Source organism: Columba livia, chromosome 1 (genome assembly GCF_036013475.1).
Source record: "Columba livia isolate bColLiv1 breed racing homer chromosome 1, bColLiv1.pat.W.v2, whole genome shotgun sequence".
Lineage (NCBI taxonomy): Eukaryota > Metazoa > Chordata > Aves > Columbiformes > Columbidae > Columba > Columba livia.
In genome coordinates, this window is record NC_088602.1 from 25,637,567 (window position 1) to 25,661,915 (window position 24,349).

At 39.3% G+C, this 24,349-nt stretch overlaps 1 protein-coding gene across 3 annotated transcripts in view; it reads right to left on the minus strand.

Moving 5' to 3' along the window:
• Positions 1–24,349, minus strand: part of STARD13 (StAR related lipid transfer domain containing 13) — a 310,401-nt gene that overhangs the window by 253,985 nt on the left and 32,067 nt on the right. For 2 of the 3 annotated variants that reach the window (XM_065051591.1, XM_021286176.2), the window contains exon 2: positions 6,394–7,306. In XM_065051591.1, coding sequence (XP_064907663.1) covers positions 6,394–7,149 — 756 coding nt within the window. In that variant the 5' untranslated portion in view covers positions 7,150–7,306. Of the gene's footprint in view, positions 1–631; positions 647–6,393; positions 7,307–24,349 lie in introns of those variants that run through there. The other variant, XM_065051599.1, reaches the window with a different exon arrangement.

Here is a 24,349-nt window from a genome sequence, read left to right on the forward strand (position 1 = left end):
ATTTTCCAAGGTTCCTATAATTTCACAGTAGAATCATCCATGCAACTAATTTCCACTGAAGTAAGAAGTAAATTTGAACTTACTGCTCCTTCCATTCACAATAAGTACGACACAGCAAATGCCATATCCCAATGGGAAATGGTTACATTATTAGGAATAATGAGATGAGTGAAAAATGTACTCTATGCAAAATTCTGTGTTCATTATTAGTCCCTCAAATTTGTGAAATTAATAAAATATTCCTTCTTTTAATTTAATAATTAAAGTCCCTGGTAAGGACTTTAATTATTAAATTATTAAGAGCTGATTTGGGTTATTTTTTGACTTATAATAATGCATCATTGCTAAAGTAACCAGAAGTTCTCCAAATCCTTTTCCAAGCAGGCAGAAAACAAGCGTAAAGACAAGAAATGTTTTAAAGTTCAGCTCACCACGTCTCTACCTATCAGCTCAAGAGAATGTCTAACTGAAATATACAAAGTGCAAATCTCACAGACACACAAAGGAAATTAGAATATAGAAAGCTCAGTGCATCACTCCTGTCTTAGACAATTAATTTCCTATTTTCCTCCCCTTCACTTTCTATTCTGTTTTCCCTGGGTATTGTTATTTCAGCATGTGGCTCTCCTACCTGGATAGACATCCCATGTCTGCAGAAGATGAACAAAAAGGAGATAATAATGACAACTGTATTACTCCTCTTGAAGAAGTCATCACAAGTTTGCAACAAATCTCCTCCTTTAGTTTTGGAGTCTCGGTTTCATAGGGTAAAGTGTAGAACAAACTGCCAAAGTATGGGAGGAGTGGGAGAAGGAATTTGTGTTTCTTTACTAGTTTTTACTCTTGTAAAACTGAAACAGAGAAGAAGTAACTATTGCAGGGCAGTTTTCAGATAGCTTAAATTCCATCTGAGTTCCACTGCCTCATTAATGAAAACAGCAATTTACCTTTCAGAAAAGGGCTTCAGAAAGGCTAAGCAAGGCACTGAGCACAAATACAAGAGGTACAAGGACTTAGAGTTTAAGCCGTTCAAATATAAGGGTAAGAAGCTTCCTTTGGCAAGGCAGTTACTGACCATAGTTGTAGACTTGACTGTTGCTGTTTTGATCATTTGAATTAACTCAATCTGACCTGAATAAAGCAAATTCATTGTCAAAGACTTAAAACTTTCTGATTCCTTTCTCACTGGGTATGATAACTTGTTTAAAATACTTACAAGTCACACAGAAGAATACGTATCTTTTAAGGAATCGTAATTAACTTCGAAGACTATGGCTTTGAATAAGTTTTTGTGGATTTTTCTCCTCTTGCATGCCTTGACTATTTATCTTATCTTGCTCCTTTGGTGAACTTATTGTGTTTGTGAAAAGAAGAATGAAAACACAGGCCAGAAGCAGACAAACTGTAGGACAGATGTTATGGAAACTCCCATATTACATCTCAGCAAATTATTCCAACCTGAATCTGAACTATCATGGTCCAAGCTCTTAAAATGATTGTCAAACTTGTCACTCAGTAATGATTGTATAATGAAGATAAAATTTACCTAACTGTAGTACAAGGATGGAACAAGGAAATTAAGGAAAATAAGTGAATAATCAAGGGAAGAGAAACTGGAAAACGAGATCATCCATCTTCCTGCCAACCAAGGACTGTTTTCTGTAACCATTTTCAGAGTTCAGCTGCCTTAGCTTTAAATGTCAAAAGCAATGGAGCTTTCAAAAATCTATTTTAGAACACTACAGTTTTTCTTAAAACGGAGCTTTACTCATGGTGAAGGGTGATGGCTCAGCTGCCCCATTAACAGTGCTGTACACAGAGACTGGCCTCCTGACACTGTATTGGCCACTCCCATGACTGTGCAGCCTCCTACAAAAGTCTTTGAGTTTATAGGCTGAAGGCCAAATCTTGACAAAGATACTCATTGTGAATACTACCTTAATTACCTGCATTATCTGTTTGGGTCATCTTGTCTTGTTACTCCTAGGGAGTGGTATCTCCCCTTTGTTTGACCCAGCTGAACAAGGTAGCATTCAATGCAAGTATCAGACCATCAGCATCATGCTTTAAACCAACAAGCAGGTTTGGGTTAGATCTTCCTAAATGTGTTGAAAGAGGCATGATGTAAATCTGTGTGTAACCTGAGCCCCCAAAAGGCCTCCCAGATTCCTGTGCAAGGGCTAGCAGATCTGACGCTCTGGGCCTGACAACGCTGCTCACCAGCTCACACAGCAGAGATGGCAGAGTGCAGGGGAAAGAGTCTGACAGAGGCTCCCTTAATGGATTCCTCCTGAATCAGAAAGGACTTTTGTTTCTTTTTTAAGAACAATTATTTTTCTAGGATTCTCCTGGAAGTTGCACCTATATGCAAACTTACCAACATTTAATTCTTCACCCTTTCCAGATACATTTCAGAAAGAGGTGACCATGTTCCATCAAGCAGCAGCCCTGAGTAGAGGACTCATTTGGAGAACCCTGAATGTCCAGGGGGGAGAGATACCGTGGTCCCGGCGCAGACACCAGGAGGCTGCAGAGGGGCTGCTGGAGAACCTACCACATCATGATGGTTGGCTCTAAGTGACTCCTTTCCAGCTCTTGGGCTTCCTGGCTTGTCCCCTTCTCTCTCTGGTACAATAGAGGAAGCTGTGACAACTCACTTAGATGCCCTAAACAATGTCAACAGTGTCAGAAACCTTTTAGGCTGCTACAATAGGTAAGATGGGCTCCCCAGAGAGATGCTTTGTCTCAGAAAGGTTTTCCAGTTTGCTGCTGTATTGGTAAGACTCCGCTTGCCTCCCTGCAGCAGCCAACATCATTAGCAGCATTTCTGTACAGTCACTGAAGTGAGGGAAGATCCGGGACAATTCACTTTGTCAAGGGGATGAGTTCATAATTCTTCTTTTTGCCTAATATCTGTCAAATATCTTCATTTTTGTTTACTTGACTGAAATGCTGCTCCTGGAAGTAACACATATTGTTTTGAGACTGAAAATATAGGTTAAGACTAGTGACATAAAGTTGCATAATAGTTCCTGCTTAAATATGATTATCAGCTGGGTCCTGCTCAGTACAGTTTGAAGAAATGGCAATCCAGAAAAATGTTATGTTTCAGAAGCTATTCTGAATAATTTATTGCCACTGCATACTGAGCTGGCTGCATTCACCGAGAGAGTATGTAGTTTAATATGAAGACTTGAAGTAAAACAAGCAAAAAGAATGGCTCAAGATACCACTTCAGAGCTGCTGAGAAAACAAACAATCATAAATAATACTAGAAGGACATGAGTGATGTCAAAAATTCCCATTCGAGATAGAAGGAGAATTTTGCAAGGAAGGTGGGCATAGAAGACAAATCTGTAATAAGGGTACAGAAACTCACTGGTGTGTTTAAGGAAGTGCTGTCTTAGTGATGAAGTTCCCTAGATCACCAGCCCTGAATGAAAATTAACATGAACAATATTTCAGATGTGTATATAGACTTTTTAAATCTTCAAAATTTTGTTTTCCCAGTTGAAATAAATGTTATTTTTAATTTAAGAACTCTATTTGGGCATTAAATGTACCACTGATTACAGATTCCTGACCAGGAGAAAAAGGTTGCCAAGTGTTAATTTGGTGAGAAAGCACAGGAAGTATATGTGGGACTGGTCTAAGGGTGGAAATTCAGGAAGCATACTGCATTCATAAATTGAACAGAAATATTGTTTATCTTGTACCACTCAGAACACAGAGATGCTGTCTGCATTTGGAAAAAAATAAGAAAGAGCATTTTGTTTTTCAAATGGGCACCATTTTATGAATTGTTTTCAGCAGAGTTTCTTCCACTTGTAACAGAGTTGGCAGCACAGACAAGTTGTATTTTTTCCATTTTTCACTGTACTTGTTTACTGTTTGGTGTACTTGGAGATTTGACTTTACTTACTAGTTAGACTGAAACAAGAAGTTCAATGATAACCAGTTAAATGTGTGTAGCAACTGTTGCAGAGGAGATCTGGACACTGGCTTTGCTGGTGGGGGCTGCCTGCAAGGGCCAGTGCTCCCCAGCCTGGGGAAGGTGACAGCCTTTCCTCCTTCGTTTACACAAAATAGGAGATTTACAAGTAACAAGTACATTTACTTAGCAATGCCCCTGCAGGGTAGATCTTAATCACTATTTCACTGTGAAATAGTAGCAAGGATTCAGCCAGGATCTGGGTCAGGGTGCTATGTGTGTTGGCCTGTCTCTGTATGGCCAAGGTGATATACTACTTTTAAGTCTAAGACTTAGCAGTAATGGTTGCTTTTGACAACATTTTTATGCCATGCTGTCTTTATTTTGTTAATTTATTTCCACTAGAAAGACATTTTTCCACAGCCCCATTTCTAAACAATAGAAATAAGTAACCTGACAGTAACATACATTTGTGTCAACCAGAGTCATGACGGGAGTTTTTAGGCTGACTAGTAATGCATGATTGCTGCTAAAATTTGAGAGACAAGATAATCCTTTTTTGAAAAAAGAGGCCTTTCTTGAAAAAAGGCTTTCCTAGAATGATATATACTTATTTACATAGAAAAAAAAGTCAAAACCAGAACTGCATCATTGCATCTGCACGGTTTTTGAAATGTTTTGACACATTCGCCAAGATTTACTAGGTAATTTCACATGCTTGTCTGGCAATTTATAATCCACTATTTTGCACTACAAGCTGCATCCTTGAGGTTATTTCATGGCATAGGCATAAAGTAAACTAAATGACAACAGCCCCTGGCCTCTCCCTTTTATCTGTGGGAATGACCTTCAGCAAATAGAATCCGCAGGATGTTGCACATGCATTTTGATATATATTTATATTAATGGGAACGTGTCTGAGTAAATGAAGAAGCAAGCCTTGGCTTAGAGTAGAGAAATAATGCAATTATTTAATAAACCATGTGTCACAAGAATCTCTCAGGGTCAGTATTGCATCAAAAGGTGCACTGTTTTGGAACCATCTTTGGGCCTTGGTTTTCTAATGCTAGCTGCTGAGAGAAATTTGGAAAAATCTGGCTTATTTCTCTGTGAGCTGATGGGTTTCTGCAGTAAAGTTGGGATATGTATGAAGTACAGCACAAAACTCCCACTCAGTTAAGGGCAGAATTAGTCCACCCAAATTGGAGACAGATTAGTATTAAAGAATAGAAGTAATTAAGTATTGTATACTGTAATTTTTATGTTACTATGGACATTATAGTCCAAATTCTACTTTCATTTAACCAGAAACCCATGAAGCATCTCTGTGTTATAAGCACTAGAAGTAAAAGGACATCGGCAGATAGAGAGAAATTAAGCACGCTGGGTAAAAGACCAGGGCTCCACCCTGCTTTTCAAGGCACAGCGCAGGTGTACATGGAAAATAACTTTTAAAAGCTGGAGAAAGAGAAGAGAGAGAAAGGAAAGGTATGCCTGACCTGCAGTTTAAGATTAATTTGTACTGCAAGGTCAAGAACGTTGGAATTTAAAGGGTTTGTTTTGCCCACTACTTGGAGTCACTTCATATTTTTGTACTAGAGCTGAACTTCTCCAATGATAAACATGTTTAGCTGCAGGCATTTGGTTTGTCATCAGCTGGGAGCAGGGGGAAAGCCTTGCTTGTTCTCCAGACTAGCGAGAACTCACTTGGAAAGATGCTGTTCCTCCAGTTCACAAAAACACAGCTAATTTACTCAACCCCCTCTTTTGTTTTTTTGTAAGGTTATAGTAGGAGGATTCTTATTATAGAGTGTTTTTTTTTTTTTGTTTTGTCCTAAATCTTCTTATGTTTTCATTCTAGATATTGGTCCATAAAGCATCATGATGTGTACCAGTAGAGATACAAAAAGATCTACTTATTTTATTGTAGACCAGATTGTAACCTGTCCTCCATATTATTTTAGTGAAATAAGAATACAGAAAATGCTGTTATTTAGCAGAAGCAGTGCTGTGGGTGAGATGGCACAGTGCTATAGTGCCACTACACTAAAAAGAGGCCATTTTTCAGCACTAAGAAATATACTTTGCTCTCAGAGTAAACCTGAGCTCTATCCCTTTGGAACAGCCCATAGACCCAGGGAATATATGCTGTACTTGGCATGATACATGGTCTTGTAGGAGCATAGGGAACTGAGGCCATGTTCCCATTTTAAAAAGGAAGGGAAAGCACAAACCCAAAGTTCAAAGTTCAGGCTAACAGAAGTGTAGCCAATCTGAAGTAATAGATTTGCCTAATGTAAAAACCTAGTATACTTTTCCTGTAGGTTTATATTCTTAATTATGTAATTCACGTTAACTATCACTTTATAACAATTTGTGCAACTCCTCCTCCTCCTGTAAACAAACTTAATTTATACCACTTATTTAAAACATACTTGGAACAAAAGAGTAGCTTGTATTACCTCCAGTTCCGTGTGTTTTTCTGCCTTGTCATGGTCCTTCAGTTCCTTTTCAGAATGATCATCGCAGTCTTCTATATGACAGATGTGTTGAAATTTAGTAAGTTCATGTTTAGTTTGCTTTCTTTGAGAAACATTCCTTCTATGGACACCATTGAAAAATGCCTCGTACAGTGGCAGTTCAGTAAAGATATCCTCATCATCTCTACCCTCTGCTTCTTCCTCTTCAGATGAATAATCTTCTGCTTCTCCTGCCTCGCAAATATGGAGTCTAGTACTAGCTTCATGTGGTAAAAATTCAAAATCAGAAAATGTGATAGCACTTGTTTTGTGTTTTACGACTCTGACCCCGTGACTCCTCTCTGGTTTCTGGTCTGAATTTTTTCCTGTAAGCACTGTTCTCTCTCTGTGTGAGGGAAGGTTTAAAGGATCTTCCTGTGGCTTGTGCCTTGCAGAACAGAGTAATTCTTCAGTAAGGTGCTTTGTCTCTGACTGATGGGTGGCACTGACACACTCTGCAGATGTGCCAGGTTGCAAGGATGTCTCATTGAGGTCTGATAAGGATGAGGCAGACGGCAAACTCAGCTGAGGTTCCAGTAAAAGATTCTGAAATTCAGATGGACTTGCCTGGTTTTCTATCTTTCTTTGGTATTCTTCATTCTTTGTTTCCTTTGGAGTCCCCAGACACTTGGCAGATGCAAGATAAGGTGAGCCTTGTTCTTCTTCATAGATGTTAGTTTCCATTCCAATGAGTTTCATCCATCAGAGATCAAAATGACTTCATTCTTGGTTTTCTTAAGAAACATAACTCCACATATGTAGACAGGAAATACTTTCTTGTTTTTCCAAAAACTTGGTCACACAATCATTATTAATGCCTGGATTCTCCTATAAAATATCTGAATCCTCTCTGCTCCTGAAAAAAAAAAAAATATATATGTATATATATATATATATATATTTTGACAGTAACATGCTTGCATTGGAGTGCATCAGTCTAAGTAATCCTCAAACGTGAAATTCCCGTATCAAATTTACTTAAAGATATCTTAAAAAATATTTGATGTATGCAGATTAAATGAACTTAAAACATGAGAACTTTGACTTGTTTACCCTAGAGACTTGGAAAGAACTAGAAAATGCAGAAATGGTTTTTAAATATTGACTTTATGTTGATTTTTGACACAATGCTTCAGAATAATTCAAAGTGATGTGACCTATATGCTTGTTATTGAAACATGCCTCTGTTCACTGTACTTTTATTGTCTGTTAAATAATTGAAAACTTTTACATTGTTTTGATAAAGCTACTAAAATGCTATAGGGAAGAGCAAGAAGCAAAAGTATTTGACAGAAAAGAAAGAAGATTTCAATATAGGTAGAATTTTCTGTCTCTTGGCTTCAGTGAATTGCCAATGCGGTTCAGAACCTGTCCATTCCCAATAAATTTGCAAAGCAAAAAGAGGTTAAAAATACAGAGAGCTTGACTACTACATCAGAGTTGGCCATGTCTGGTTTAAATCAGTCTTAACTTCTGTGCTCACATCTAGGCTGAGCACCTCCAACACATGGGCAGAAGGGAGCAGCTGAAGATCCAATCACGCATCACTGGATAGCTTACATCCACTCATCTATGTAATTTACTTTTTGTGGCAGATTGAATATTGATAGTATTTATTTTAATGGTTGTTTCAGTACTCCATCTCTGAGACAGAAAAGCAGAACAGAAGCTTTTCAAAATAAAAAGAGAAGCTGAAGCCTTTGATGTATGTGGCAAACCTGTCAGTGACAAGGAAGACATGTCGGAAGGCAGCGCTGTGGTTGTCAAAGTGGGAAGCACGCAAAGGAAGATGCTGGCAAGTGACGTGCCTCTCGCTGTGCATACCATAAACTGAGCAAAGCACACCATCTAGGCATATTTTAGTGCTGGTTAGTGTATATTTTAGTGTTATAGACATGCATTGGGTAATAGAAAGAATGCTATTATACATACAGGAAATTTGGGTTTATTATATTACCTTTGTCATTTGAACTGTAGCTGTAAAAGGCGTGAGCATGCAGGCACACACTGTTTAGGCAGAATTCCTCTCAACTGTTGCTGGCTATGTAAAAGTCAGACATTATTCTAAGCAATTGTCTAGCCTCCTGCTGGAGCCAGTGGAGAGAGGAAAAAGCTTCCAGTAGGTAAATGCTCTCACTTATCTTGGATACCTATTTTGACATGGGATAAGTCTCACTCCTGGCATGACTGCCTAATCCAAAAATACGGAGGAAGTTTAGACAAGAAACTTACGCTGATCACTCAACTTTTAGAGGGACAAATAAAAGCAAGAAGAACCTCCCCCCATGTTTTTGTTACACAGTAATAAGCAAAACTACTTTTGAAGGCCTCATTTTCTCAGCTTCAACTTAGCCACCCGCACAGAAGTAAGTTCACTTTCAGGAGTGCCAAACACCCTCCATTCTCTCTAGCATTAAGCGAACTAATTGAGCACAATATCTTTGAAAAAGAAAACACATTCCCACATTTGGAGAGAATGACTGGAATAACTAACATTTAATATAATACTGTGTACATTTTTGGCACAGTGAAAAAGCCTCCTGCCATTTCAGGTGAATATTGGGTATTATCTGTGCTTCACTATGAGCCATCACCTTTATTTTTCAGTCCCTGGCCCCCACTGCTAGAAGGCAAGCTGTGAGCACCCACACTCTCACCATGCAGACCTGGGTATAAGTGAAGAAAAATCACCTAGAAGAGTCCCCAGAAGGCAGCAAAAGAGCTTTGGCCTGGCTGCCCACACCAGCCTGTTGCTACCAGGTGAGAGGACAGGTTGTGTTCACCAGCACTGGTGCTGGTGGCTGCCCTGTTCCTCATCTAGTGCTGGTTTGAGGAGGAGCATCAATGCTTGGGTCTCCTCAAGACTCTCTTTCCAGGTTCACCCTTTCCTATTGTCGTTCTTCTTTTTCTTGCAGAAATTGCCCATCCTCGGCCTGTTCCCTGGACCCTGTTTAGTTCTGGTAATGCTGCCAAGCAGGCTTTGCTTGTGATGACACCTGCGGGAATACACCTGTGTGTTTCTAACACCATCTTTGCTGTAATTAAGCCAAAATACAGCATAAAATGCTCCAGAAGAAGCTACAGAAATTCTGCAGTAGGCAAGCAGAGGGTAAATGAATTACATATTTTTTGTTTTCAGTATTTTAGGTTGATGCTTTAGGCTCCAAAAAATGGATTATCATGCCTGCAAAAATGTGAATTTTTCATTATCTCCAGATATTCCAGCATCTAGAATAGATTTCCAGCTTCTTTTAAAAATTTCCTAAGTTCTTTCTCTCAAATGATTTTCAGTTTTACAGGATGTGGTGTGGAGCTGTAATTTTAACCGTTTAATTACAAACGGCATGGCAAAGTTTTCCCTTTTATTAGATTTGCTTACTCCCTTGGATTCTTTCTTTTTTTTTTTTTTAATATTTTCCTGTGATGAGACTGGAACAAAGAAAGTATGTAAGAGCAGGCTGGTTTTGTGCAAATATGGCAAGAAATCTCTGCAGAGGAAGTGGTAAAAAGAGAGAGTGAGTTTACCCTTATTAATCCTGTGGAATATCTCTCTACTCAATCTAGCAGAGACTGGGGGAAAAAAACACACACTGTTATACAAAGTATCAAATTCTGTATTTTATAAAGAGTTACACATAGACATTTATAGCTCCTAAAAACAGAGCGGTTTTGGCAGAGCTGCAGATTTTGAAATCCTGCCCATAGCAAAATCTGTAACTCAGAGAGGCCTGAACATTCGGAGCCAAATCTGTACATTTCATAAAAGGCTTGTAACACAAACCCACAAAGGAAGACAATTCTCACCACAATTCTGAATGTATGCACTTAAAAGTTCTGAAAAATAATAATCTTTCTGGAAAAGGTCTTCAAGGCTTTATGAATAGGGAAATTGCTTTCATATGCATACGTAGTTCTAAATATGTTTATAGAATTAGCTCTAATGGTAGGAGCTAGTGTAGGTAAAGATGTTGTTGAATAATAAAAGTCTCTTGGGCACACGTGTGTTTTTTTCCAACTAGAATGGAAATGGGGGGGGCTACCACAGCCAACTGTCCAACCAAAACTGACTCCAAAACAGCTTAAGGGAAAGCATCAAAAAAGCAACACAGGGGTTTTTTAAGCTAAAATATGAAATGCATATCCGGGTACAGCAACTTCAGCTTTTTGTACACGTGAGTTCAAAACTTACAACCAGAATTTTATTTTCTAAGTAAAGGTCCTTACAAATCTGCAATAAATTCATACAGATTTGTGATACAGCTAGCAAAATGCTATAGAAGAAGAGTTCTCATGTGTTCTGTCACAAGCAAATGAGTATGTGCAGACTCACAGACACATTTTTGTGCGTCATGCTCTATTGGCTTGATTCCCCTTTGCCCAGACAACCGAAATTTGTATTAAAACTCACCCAGTTTTGTACAAAGATCATACAAAATGCATTTATTAGGCTTAACCATTAAACAGGAGGATTGTCTAGAAAATTTAATATTCATAGACTCATTTCTATTTCCTTGAGTCAATACAAGGAGAATTGTTTTCTGGGGCAAATGATTATGCTTTATTTCATAGGGTTACTATAATAGCAAGTTGCCTAAACTAAATTTTCAAACATTGCTTAAATTAGTGCCTTTCAATACCCATTGTGTATTTTGGCATTACAGAGCCTGTGAATGTGTGGAATTTTCTTATATCTTTAAATTCGATTTAAACTTGAACTGACATAGTAAACCAGCAAATCAAGTCCTGATCTTGGCTGGAACAGTACAGCACTCATCTAAAATAACGAGTTTTTGCCCCTCAGCCCCTAATGCCTTTGTTTCCCTTTCACAAAGACTTTGCTTAATATTTCCCACTGATTTCAATAGTCTTCCCCTGAAAAATTAAGCAAGCAAGCTAAGAGAATGTGAGACACACAGACTAAGAGCAAATTAGGAGATTAGTTGTTTTTTTTCCTCACGGTAATTTTACCTGGTTTGCAAGGTAACCCCATATTTTTCAATTCACTTAATTTCCGTAAGCGTAACAACAGGAACTCGGTTAGTAGCCAAAAAGATCCTCCAAGCGCTGGGGTAGAACAGAAAAAGAAGTGAGTAGATCCTTAACAAAAAGGCATTTCAGCTTGCTTGCTGCACGAAAACTGTGTCAACAGAAGTATGTGTGAGAATCCCTGAGGCAAAAACAGCCTTCTGCAAGCACTGGCCAAATTATTCACAGAAAAGGACAGAAAAAAAAGAAAGGAGAGGGAAGGGGGGGAAAAAAATTAAAAAGAGCAAGAACATGCTTCACAGGAACACCAGGCACTTCTAAAAATACACTGTGACCTCATTCTTCACATTATACCAGACCTTAACATTGTACTTTATCACCTGGAGCACCTGGAGTCAGGTTCCCAGTGCACACACTTGACTTTGGATGCTGTCAGGTTTTGAAAAGGTAGGCTGTGAAATGCTTTTTGATGTAGTATAAAGCCAGTATAAAGGAATACCAAAATTAGCTTTCCATGTCACTTGCAAATTTTAATTATTGTTTGCCTATGTTTCTTCAAGACCTACATTTGCTGCCAAAGCTTCGCAAGTCTTCCCTTTTAATATATATGAATAGGATCATAGCTTGCAGACAGACTTCTGCATATGCTGTGAAGTGTAGCTATAGTGTAGGTTCCTGGGCATGTGAGTTCCCAAGAGCAATTATAAATCAGTTATTTGCAAATCTAGCCTGGAAAGGAAAAGGATGAATTACCATTGGAAATATGGGCTGAGAAGACTTGAGTTATAGTTTAATTTTGGAAGTGTTTTTCTATATTGCTTTTGATTAGAGCAAACAGCAAAAATGGAAAAGCTGCAATATCTTTCTACTCATGTAATGGAGAAGTAGATTACATTTTTCACCTTGAGATATCCAGGAACAGATATTTAGTACAGATGCTGCCAAATCTACGTCCCTCCTGACTCATTTCAGTAAGTGAGGGAAGCAGCACTTGGATGCTGATTTCTCTTGCACCTCCTGCACCTGATTGCCTTCTCTGAAGTTAATCAGTATTTTAGTCAGCAAAGAATTTGGCATATTTTTGAATGAGTCACTCAGCAAATGAAGCCGCATCTCGAGGCAGCCGTTTTACAGGAATTACTTTGTGTGACAGTTTAGTGTGGCTTGTCTCAGTCTAGAAGCATTTATTATCCCAGGACAGCTGTACTATCAAGCCTCTCCTTTAGCTTTGCCCTGTCTGTCCCCATCTCCACAGTGGCAGAAGCTGATTTTACATTGCCAAGGAAAGTAAAATATATTCTCAAATGCAATAAACTACAATGATAATGAGATGCTTTGCTAATTTAACTGTGCCTACACTCATGTTTGTCTTAGGTGCAACTAGTGGTCACAGATGTGTTTTCCAGCCACCATCTTACCTAATGCAGTTATGTCAGCAATTTATTTACAGCTGGATTTACTTGCAATATATAGGAGGGGAAGACTGCTTCAGGAGGGAATAGCACATTTTGTGCTATTAACTGAGCCTGATGTTGAGTTTAATCCATCCGAGTCACTAATATCTTGCCAGTGTGCTGACTCAATTCTCTTTCCATCTAAAAGTGTTCTCAACAGCGCTGCCATTGTCACCTTAACACCATATGGGAACAGTGATATAATTGCAATGAAGATGAGAAAACACCCTCTGTAATACAACTATTGCTATTTCTAAGAACTTAGATCTGTGGGCACTGTTTGGTCCTAGTCAGTTTACATCAACTGGGCCTTGACTTTGCAAATAATTCTGCTCTGTGCAGCCCATGAGTAATGTAGTTATGATCACCAATAAAATTGAATAGTAGGGATGTGTGAGCACCAGTAAAGTTAAGACCTAGACATGGTTCTTCACACTTGGAAAATTCTCATACCTCTTACATACCTGATTACATCCTTTCAAAAGAAGGTACTATAAAGGACTTGGGTATAAATGGGGAACTGAGGGCATATTTCTTTCAGCATGTCTCTGAGAACATGAATGAGGCATCTTTCAAGAACAAGATCTGTCTTTCCTTCTGCCGTTAGGCTTCTTTTAGCATTACATTCAATGTATTGCTTTTGTATCCCCTGCTCTCATATTTTGTCTTGCACCTATGAAATGCAACATCAAGCTCCTGGTGAGGTATTGGCCTGAGGTTGTTTGACTACATGCTTTTATTCTAAAAGGCAATTTCAAGTGATTTAAGATTACAGTCTGAACTACCTGAGAAATTAAACCTGATGTGAAGTTGCTGAAAATCCTAATACTCAAGGGAAAGAAAGGCTGAAAGGGGTGTTTGTGTGCATATGCATTTATCTAAAATCTGTGGTATTAAATGAAAACCAGAATTTATTTATATATTGCCCCAGAAGACTTTGGCTTTGTTTTTATATGAACGGTGCAATCAACATGAAACAGGAAGAGCAGCCAGTCATACACAGACACTGTTCATAAACAGAGCCCCCCAAAAGAATCCACACCTAATAAATATTTGTAAAATAACACTGGATAAACCACAACATGGGGAAAAGAAAAAAAAAAAAAGAAAAATAAAAATAAGTCTGTCTCTGTTTAGGTTGAGGATCTTGGCATTGGAAAGATCTTAGCTCTTCATCTAAGCAGCCAGTCCAAACCAGAGTCAGGAAACAGCTTTTCTGCAAGCAAAGACACAGAGGTATGAGTTGCTTCTCCCTCTGGTTTAAATGCCACCACTGTCTCTTCAGCCTGTAAAGTGAATTCCATTACATTATATATGTTCATGTGATGCTCAATGGACTGGCTGGAAATTAATCTTCATTTTGCACATGAGGAAAGAGGCTGAGAGAATCAATTTTTTCATATTGGACAATATCTATATTAAGATGTAAGGCTTAAGGGTCATATTCACATCTTTTTTTTTTTTTTTTTTAAAGCTCATGAAAGAGAAATGAGTTAAGACAACCACTTCTCACTCTACAAGTTAGGTAAATAGCAAGCACATTGGTTTTCTTTTTTTCTATTTAGCTCTTGTCTATTTCTAGTTGTATATCAGCACAAAAATGTCCTTCACAACAGCTTGTGGTGGATACAGTTTGGGTGGCTTCCAAAATTGCATGCATTCCTCTGAGAAATCTCTGCTGAACCTCTGACAACCACCAGCAGCAAAAGACACTGGAGAATGGCAGTTATTTTACTACTTCATAGGGGCAGAGTATGGTATGGCTTGTGTTTATTGCATGTTCCATAATTTCTTAAAAATGAAATAAATTAAGTTAGAATCATAGAATGGTTTGCGTTGGAAGGGACCTTAAAGATCATCTAGTTCCACCCCCGCTTCCATGGCTAGGGACACTTTCCATAGACCAGGTTGCTCAAAGCCCCATCCAGCCTGGCCGTGAACACTTCCAGAGATGGGGCATCCATGACTTCTCCAGGCAGCCTGTTCCAGTGCCTCAAAACTTTCATAGTGAAGAATTTCTTCTATATATCTAATCCAAGTACACCCTCTTTCAGTTTAAAACCATTATTCCTTGTCCTACCACTACTACACTCCTTGATAAAGAGTCTGTCCCCCTCTTTCCTGTAGGCCCCCTTAAAGTACTGGAAATCTGCTATAAGGTCTCCCCAGAGTCTTCTCCTCCAGGCTAAACAACCCCAACTCTCTCAGCCTGTCCTCATAGGGGAAGTGCTCCAGCCCTCAGATTATCTTTGTGGCCTTTCTCTGAACCCTCTCCAATAGGTCCATGTCTTTCTTATGCTGGGAGCCCCAGAGCTGCACACAGGACTCCAGATGGGCTCTCAAAAGAGTGAAGCAGAGGGGCAGAATCACCTCCCTCGATCTGCTGGCCACACTCCTTTTGATGCAGCCCAGGACATGGCTGGCTTTCTGGGCTGTAAGCACATATTGCTAGCTCATTTCAGTTTTTCATCCACTAATACACCCAAGTCCTTCTCTGCAGTGCTGCTCTCAATCCCTTCATGCCCCAGCCTGTATTGATACTGGCGGTTGCCTCAACCCATGTGCAGGACCTTGCACTTGGCCTTGTTAAACTTCATGAGGTTTGCATGGGCCCACTTCTTGAGCTTGTCCAGGTCCCTCTGGATGGCATCCTGTCCCTCCAGCATGTAGACCACACCACACAGCTTGGTGTCATCAGCAAACTGAGGGTGCATGCAATCCCACTGTCCACATCGCTGACAAAGATCTTAATTAATACTGGTCCAAATATGGACTCCTGAGGGACACCACTTGTCACTGGTCTGCACCCAGCCATCAAGCTGTTGACTGCAACTCTTTGAGTGTGACCATCCAGCCCATTCCTTATCCACCAAGTGGCCTGCCATTAGTTCTTTGAAGTTCTTTCTTTCATGAAGGAAAATATATCACTGCCTTCTCCCAGGCAGTTAGCAATAGGACAAGGGGGCATGGGCTTAAACTCTGCCAGGGGAAATTTAGGCTGGATATTAGAAAGAAATTCTTTACAGAGAGAGTGGTCAGGCATTGGAATGGCCTGCCCAGGGAGGTGGTGGACTCACCGTCCCTGGAGGTTTTTAAACTGAGATTGGATATGGCACTTAATGCCATGATCTAGTAAACAGACTAGAGTTGGACCAAGGGTTGGACTCGATGATCTCTGAGGTCTTTTCCAACCCAGTCGATTCTGTGATTCTGTGATTGGGTGCCTTCATGAGAAAGTATTAGCTCCTATCATGTGTACTTAGAATCATTATTGTCCACCACCTGCATATAAGGAATTGGATGCTTGCATCTACTGTGACTATATAGCCAGTAGAAGAGATCTAAATAGGAATCAAAGTTAGTTTTTCACTAGAGCCATGCCTTAATCACATCTCATCCTCCATTCATAAAAATTGTTTTGTTTGATTTAGTAATTGTAATGATTTAATTTACATAAAAACATAAGAGAGAGAGGCTTCAGCAGGCATTGTGACTGAAGATCAGCACTTGTTTTGAGGCTGAACTCTTCTTGCTAATTTTATTTATAGAGAAGAGTTGCATTTCCTTAGAAATGTCCACCCATTTTCCCCTGAACTGGCTTCTCTGTTTAGGGAAAAACCAATAATCTTAACCAAACACCACCCCCCCAAAGCCCTTGATTTTCCCAGAATCTATTAAATTCCCCAGCAGCTCCACAACCTTCTTTAACTCTTTACTGCCCTGCTTTTGCCTCAAGCTTCCCTCACACTAGCAAGTCAGATTTCAAGTCCCAATCCTACTCTTCAAAGTTGTTTCCATGCCTTGACTCTTGCTTCTCCTCTCTGTCCCTGCGATCTGCGGCTGTGCCCATTGCAGGGGTGAAGGTTTGGCACAGGGGGAGAAGCTTCCCAGCAGCTGCCAAAATCTACTGTGTTCAGCTCATGAGAAACCACAATAAAAATAAATCTCTCTGGCTGTTTTCTCAGCAACGTATAAACAGAAAAAGAACTCACAGGACACTGGTATTTGGGATAAGAACAGGCTCAGGCTTCTGCAGAAATTCCCAGCTAGTCTGAAACCAGCCAGCCTGGGGAGCTGGAAGCAGCAGGACGGTGGTGGCTACCAAGCCCTGCATCAAGTTGTTAATTGTGCTCACAGGACTGGGCTGTTTCTGATACCTAAGACAGCTTACTGAGTATCTGAAGGAAAAGTAGGGAAAAAATTAACTGCTTAAACTGCTTTGATTACCCTTTGAGACATCCCAGACTATTCCACGTGGCCTTCAGCTGCCAGCTCAGAGAGGTGCCAGTCTCCTCCACCTCCTTTGACATAGCTACTGTGTGGATGTCTTAGGTTGGCAGGGTATCTCCAAGGCCACTGCTAGGCACCTGCATGCAGGCACTTGTTTAGGCAAATGTATTGTACCTTCAGTTTACTTAGTAGGCTATACAAAGAATTTAACTTCAGGCACCTAATTTTGGTGACTAATTTAGGATTCTTAGGTAAGAGCCTCAGCTTCTCTTCTGCCTACATAAAAAGCCTATATTCCTAATGTATGCACCTATATTCAGCTGGCATTAGTACCATATTGCTTAAAAAACCAAAACCAAGCAAACAAAAAGTACAGACAAGTTGCCAGATTAAGCAAAGAAGCTTCTGTAGGAAGCCAAATTGATCAAAATTGCCAGCAGCCCTCTGCTGTGTAAGGACCCGCATCCGTGCTGCAGTGAATTATTATGGAAAGTTTCAAGGCTAAATCAGAACATACTCGGAAAACAAACGAGAACAAGTCCTTTAGTGCCATGTTTATTAAATCCTTTTGTGGCATTTTAGCTCCCCAGGTTTGTACTCCCATCAGTCTTATAAAGTTTCCACAGTATTTTGGCAACACACTACATTTCTCAGTTGAAATACACTGCTTAATGCAAGACTGGTAAAGAGCTTGAATAGGCAGGGCTTTGATTTATGCACTGCATCAGTATGGTAATGAGGATGTTGGCTGGGCAATTAGTTTTAAATTGTGTAAGCTCACACTAGCTCTTGTTATTATGACTACAAAGGTTTGTCAGAACACCTCTGAATTCCGCATTTCAGAATCCTCTGGTGTCTTTATACCTATTAGACCAGAACTGTAGCAAATTAAAGCCTCTGCTACACCTTCTAAATCTAGTATCACTAAACCGTTTGTATGAAAATATCAGCAGTAAATAGATGCATCCATTTAAAATGCTTCTTTGCAGGCTTTTTTTTTAAATGCCAAGATGGGCTTTAGACTCCAGCGATGTCTTTATCACCCTCCCTAATCAGTGTCTGTAATGAATGCTAACGAAATGCGACCCCTGCAATAAATGCCTATTACAACAAAGGACACGCCGGAGGGCAAACTCCTCTTCTTAAGACCTGCTGGGTGCATGAGATATAAGTGGCAGCCAGGGAGGACTCTGTCAGTCCCAATGAAGATAAGTTATTTCAGAGGGAGAAAAAGTTATTCTGGAGCAACCTATCTGTATGTGTGAAAAGGCCAAAGCGAATCCTGCTCAGTCAGTTTTGATCAAGCAATATTTTGTGGTAAAAGGACTCTTCCCTCAAAACCAACATATTTTTAATGGATGATCCAATACCTTTTTATTTACTCCTTTTGATAAATCAATTTGTTTTTTTCTAAACTTCCAGAAGAAATAAGTGTTCAAATACAAAGTGTTCAGATGAGTATTTCAGTATATTCAAACTTTCTGTCTCTTGCCTCCCCCTGCGTTTTGTTTTGGTGTTTTGTTATTAAGTATTTGGTTAATTAGACGTAAACTCACAATTCTTTTGAATTCTTTTTTGGGGTAAGTTTATAAGTCTGGTTGGTTTTTTTTCCCAGTTATACCAGGCAAAGTCAAAACAGCTAGTAATACCTAGTAATACATAATGACAACTGCTTTAGAGATGTCCAAAGTTTTATTTATGTACAGAAGGAAGTGTTTCTTAAGCCAAGGTACATATTTGAGGCCTGAATAGCTGTTTTTAACAAATTCCCTGTTTACCTTTCTGCTTTTCAGTTATTCTTTTCCTCCCTTTTGAGAGCTTCCAATAATTAGTTACACTCCTCTGTTTTCCACTTTCAGCTCTTAAATTCCAGATTTCTACTTACTGAGATTCCTTGTTGTGTTGGCTAAATTGAAGAGCTGTATGGTATCAGATGACTTTTTCCCATAGAAGCAGACTTTCTAGACTTTTTATCAAATAACAGCTCTCCTTTTTGGATAAAAACAACTAAACATTTCAAATGGTGAAACAAATGCAGTCTAAAAATATCTAAACTAGCTGCAAATTTACTATCTTTGGTCTCGGAAATAATAAAACAGTGGAGGCACACTGCTGTGATGCACCTTGTTTGTTGTATCCAAAGAGTTAACTCAGAGATCATTGCATAGCACACACAATAACTATGCCAAGTTCAGAGGTCATTTTTGAAGCTCTTCTCTGGACCCACCATAAGTTTGGTTTCTTATAGCATAATTTTCTCCTGTGACACTTCCTCAGATTTTCTCCACCTCTGACATCTTTCCTCTATGCAGAACAAAACTGCTTTTGGCATTTCCACATGACTTTGTGGAATGAAGCAGCAAAAAAAACACCCCATCATGAAAAACTGTGCAAACCACCAGTGGATGCTGCTAGAAATTTTAAAGGGTCTACCACACCTGAAGAATAGTCCACAAATAAAAAATGAGCTGGATATTTTTTTTTTTTCCAGAAAGAAATTTGGAGTAGAGAAAAATATCTGAAACTCTCACTTTCTATGCAGACTAAAAGGTATGTAACACAAAAGCGCAGGAAATTTATTTCTTAACTTTTTCTAGGTTTCCTATATGAGCCATTTCTTTCCAACCTTTAATAAATAAAACCAAAAGATAAGTAGAAATCTTAAGCAAAGGGAATGTCCATTGCCTGGCAGGATGAAGCTCGCACAGAATATAAAATTCAACTAATACGATTTCCATGGAAACACAGTATTGATGCAAACTCTGTTACAGAGCCCTTTAAAGAAGTACAATGGGTATTTCCAGGTTCTGTGCAGTATACAAGCGTTCAGTCAAATGGTCAACACTCTCTCTAGGCAAGGGCCTCTGCAGCACTATTGAGATAGATGGTGTCTTTCATCCTCTCTTTTACAAGTACGAAGTGTGTTGCGTTAATGTAAGAGATTTTCTTTCCTTCAGAGTGTTGCAGTGAGTCATGAATTCAGCTAACAGAAAGGAGCAAAATTAGTCTTTTTTTTTTTTTCCCCTTGAGACAAGAAAAAACTAGTTGCCTTGACTGAGTTTTAGAAGTGTCAGAAATTCAGTTTCAGTCTTCATTCATTAAAAATACCAGCATGTTCATTTGTGCATGCTGTGTGTACTTTTATGGGGACTGTTACAGTTCAGGATGCCTGTATCAGCATAGTATGAGTCTGTCAACAAATCAGTTTTTCATGGACATAAAACTGGACATCATCTCAGGCTAAAATGTTGGTCTGTATCTGTCATCCTAGACACAGAATCTTTTTTAACAATGAGGAATAATCAGCGCATTGGTAATTTTTAGGTAAAAAGCAGAAAAACAAGTAAATCTGTGTATTTGACAGTTTCATCAACTTTCTGGTCAAACAAATGGTAGAATAAATGGTCTCAGTTTATGCTCTTAGTGCCTTCCTATCCTAATTCTCCCTATAGTTTAATATCTTATGAGGCCTTGATCTTCAAAAAGACATGGGCCTCTCCTTTTGAAAAATATCAGCCACTTCTCCAAAGGGATCGCTTCTGTAATGATAAACATTCTGATTTCAAAACATAAGGCTCCCTTTGGCTGTTTTTGTTTGTTTGCTTGTTTTTTAAACATGTTTTACTGCCCACTTCTCTTAAGAAAAGCTTAAAAATGGCAAGAGACTGTAACTAATGCAAGTCTGGCTCCCTGAGCCAAAGCAATGACAGGGCAAAGCACCTGTATGAAATATGGACTTCCCTGTACAACTGAGCCAGACATAAATTGCGAACCACCCACACCAGGAAGAGCGGCCATGACAAGAAATGAGCAATGTCACTGCCGCCACCCAACCACACCAGGGCACTTATTGCTGACAGGTTTCTCACTGCCACCTCTCTCTTTCTTTAAACTGCAGTAAATTAACGTTGTTTGTGGTTTTTGGTGGTGCGGGAACATGGAATTGGTCTTGTTCATCGTTCATCACCACAGTGGTGTGAGCGTCTGGCAGTGCCTGCAGCCACAAAGGCACTGGGTATCATCAGCCATAGGGCTGTGTTGCTTTAGAGCAGCCCTGCTCTGCAAGATGATGCACAAAAGCAGTGAAAAGTGGAGCTTTCTTGGGAAAAACAGAGCCCTGTGTAGGAAACAAAGCAAAGGACGTATGGTAAGTGGGAAATTAGCTGGGCCACTTCCCAAAACATTATAACATCAGAGCTTCAACAAGCCCTGGAACAACCATGCTCTGAGGTCCGGAAATAGGTTGCATGATAAGAAATAAATGGGCAAATGAGGGTTTGTATTTTTGTAAAATTTCTGTTGCTCCAACAGATGAAAGTTACCTACCTTGGTCAGGGTCAGATTGTGTACAATTATACAGAAAATTATAACACCTCCCTTAAACTACTTTCAGAACTTAACATACATAGTCACCTTTTTCCATGGAATTTTAACCTGTTGTTATGTTCTAAAAAACTAAAATGCCAAACAGTAATGGAATATTGGCACATATGTAAATATTAATGCAAGGAGTCTGCTTATTAGAGAGTCTGGGATGTACTTTGCATGTGTCTGTTATAATGTGCTACTGTCATCAGCCCTTTAAATCATCAGGATGGCTGTATTGATTCCTAGGAGTTCCTATTGCAGTGAAAGACCAAGAGCTGCCTATACACCTGTACACCTTTATCGTGTTCCCATTGAAAATGTAGATTACAATAGAGTTTTCAGTTACATGACCCTACAGTTTTGTAGCCTGTGTTTCCCTGTTTCACCCTGCACGAGACAGGTGACCAAGGAGGTGTCAGTGTAGGAAAGGCAACAGTAAAACAAGATATGCTAATTTTTGACTGTGTGCTGTGATGAGTAATTAGTGTTGTTTTAGTGTGCTGCTGTGTGAATTATCTACATGTATTTGTGTAATTGGGTAAAAGGCTACATTTCCCTTTTATTTTAATATGGTACCTGCCTACCTGGCAGCATCACATTTTTACTGAATTCTTGTCATAGATAACCTTCAGTTAAGTAAAGAAACGTTAACTTACATAAACAATTCCAAAAATATTTGAAAGTATCCTAAACAAACACCATACCAGTGAGGGTACAGGCAAGTAGAAGGTTTTTACAAGGTTCTACCTGAGATATTGTTGAGTTTCCTTTTCTCAGAGCAAGATGTGGAGTGCCAGCGAGTTTACCTGCTATGTGTTTACTGCTACAAAGCACTCTCACCACTCTCCATTTCCCTATAAAATGGAGAAATCTAGAAGAACAGCAATGTCCACAATTCATTTGCACCAACCAGCCTGCAGGCTGAAGACAATGCCAGTATTCTGGGTGTCCAAAATAACTCTTCCAGTTGTGAATCTCCACCTATGCGAATAAGATAAAATGCTGGCCTACCAATTTCCAGGATTTGCTTTGTGAGAGTTTTTATGTAGTGGTGTCTGTCAAAAACTGTATATGGAAGCAAGACTTTGGAGACGGTTCAAGTGCTACTGTAGAAATGACCACCATACTGCATAAGCTGCATTTTAAGGGGTAACTATTATAGTATTGAAAAGACAGCCTGGAAGGTCCCCTCAAATGTATTTACTCTCTTCATACATGGCAGTGGCAACTACTTACAAACTGCCCAGTCTAAAAGTATTATCTCAAATTAACATTAATGTGGCAATACCTCCATTTACTCTGATGAATGCTTGACCAGGTAATTAAAGAAATAAAACTATGCTAACTCCAAGATTTTTGAAATTCTCCTTTTCTATTTGCTTCAAAAAAACTTTATAGCTTTATTTTGTGCAGCATCTTTGTACGGGGTGTGCTTTGTTAGCGCATATTTGAAGAGCTTATGATAAACTGCAGTAAGATAACTGAGGATAAGCAGCCACATATTTTCATGCTTGTTGTTACAGATTCAGCAATGCTGTGAGTGCCTCTTACTCTGTAACAGCTAGCATGAGTCTTAGGAATTTCTAAACACAAGGTACTTCTACATTACACCAAGAACAGTGGCCAAGGCTGAATTAAATGCATTCCATTTTATTCCTGTGCCAGAAGATATGTGACAAATCAAGTGCAAGGAGCTCAGAAATCCTTTGAAGGAGCAACTGAGAGAAGTGTCTCTGGCCTGGGCAACTGGCTGGGACAGCAGAGAGAAACTGACCACTAGTGATGCAGGGAGAGAAGGCAAACATCTTCAGAAGCTGAATTAGGGGTGAAAGATGGGCACTGTATGCTAGGTGTGCTGAGAAACTGAGTGGTTTTTGGAGCTGAAACAACTGGAGATTTTCCAATGTGCTGGTTTTGAAACCTCTTATTTGGCTCTTATGTATCTCCCTTGGTATTCTTCACCCTCTCACCCAGGCTAAGAACCTTTCGAATTGAAAATATTGCCTCTAGAAATTCCACAAATCTAAAAATATTGATCTTGCAAAATAAGGTCAAATAGCCTGCTACATTGAAATGAACATCTGGCTTTAGAGCTTAATTTATACTGTCATTTCTTCTGATATTTGCTAAGTATCAGCTTACCCTCTTGCAGCACTCTTTTTCTACAAATTAGAGCACTGTAGACATTACAGTTAGTGATGTACTGAATACCAGAAGGGACTGAGATCTATAAACATAACTCGGCTGAAGACATCACAGCTTAATATCGAATAAAGTTAACTGAAGTGGTAATTGTAACTGCCTTACCGCTATCAAAGCATTTTCACATATTGAGAATAAAAAAGAGACTTTTAAAGGGACTGTTTGAAGAGGAAGAGGATAAATGCAGTCATTACTGAGATGCACATCTGTCAACTCACCAAAACCTTCCCTTTCATAGGCTATTAGAAGATATTGGACCATAGGATTTCTTTCACTCCTTTGCAGCCTCTGGAAAGTTCTTTTCTGTATGATCACCATTATTAAGCTATACATTTCTACCTCACTTCTGCCTAACAGTTAGCAACAATGGTCTCTGCCCAAGGGAAAGTTAAAGGCCAGAAAAGCAAAGCTGTTAGGGCAGAAAGGGTTACGGCAGTAAGAGATGTAACCACACCCTGTCTGCTAACAGGGATATGAAAAATGATTGACTCAGAATAAGAGTGAGAGTAAGGTTGAAACACCAAAAAACTAATTCCAAGCTCTTCCCAAACAAAAGCTAGTCATTCAGCTCCATCTGCCCAATGCTTGTCCTCTTCCAGAGACTTCTGTGCCAGTCCTCAGCACCCCATTCCCATGTATTTCCCCCTTCATGTTCCCTG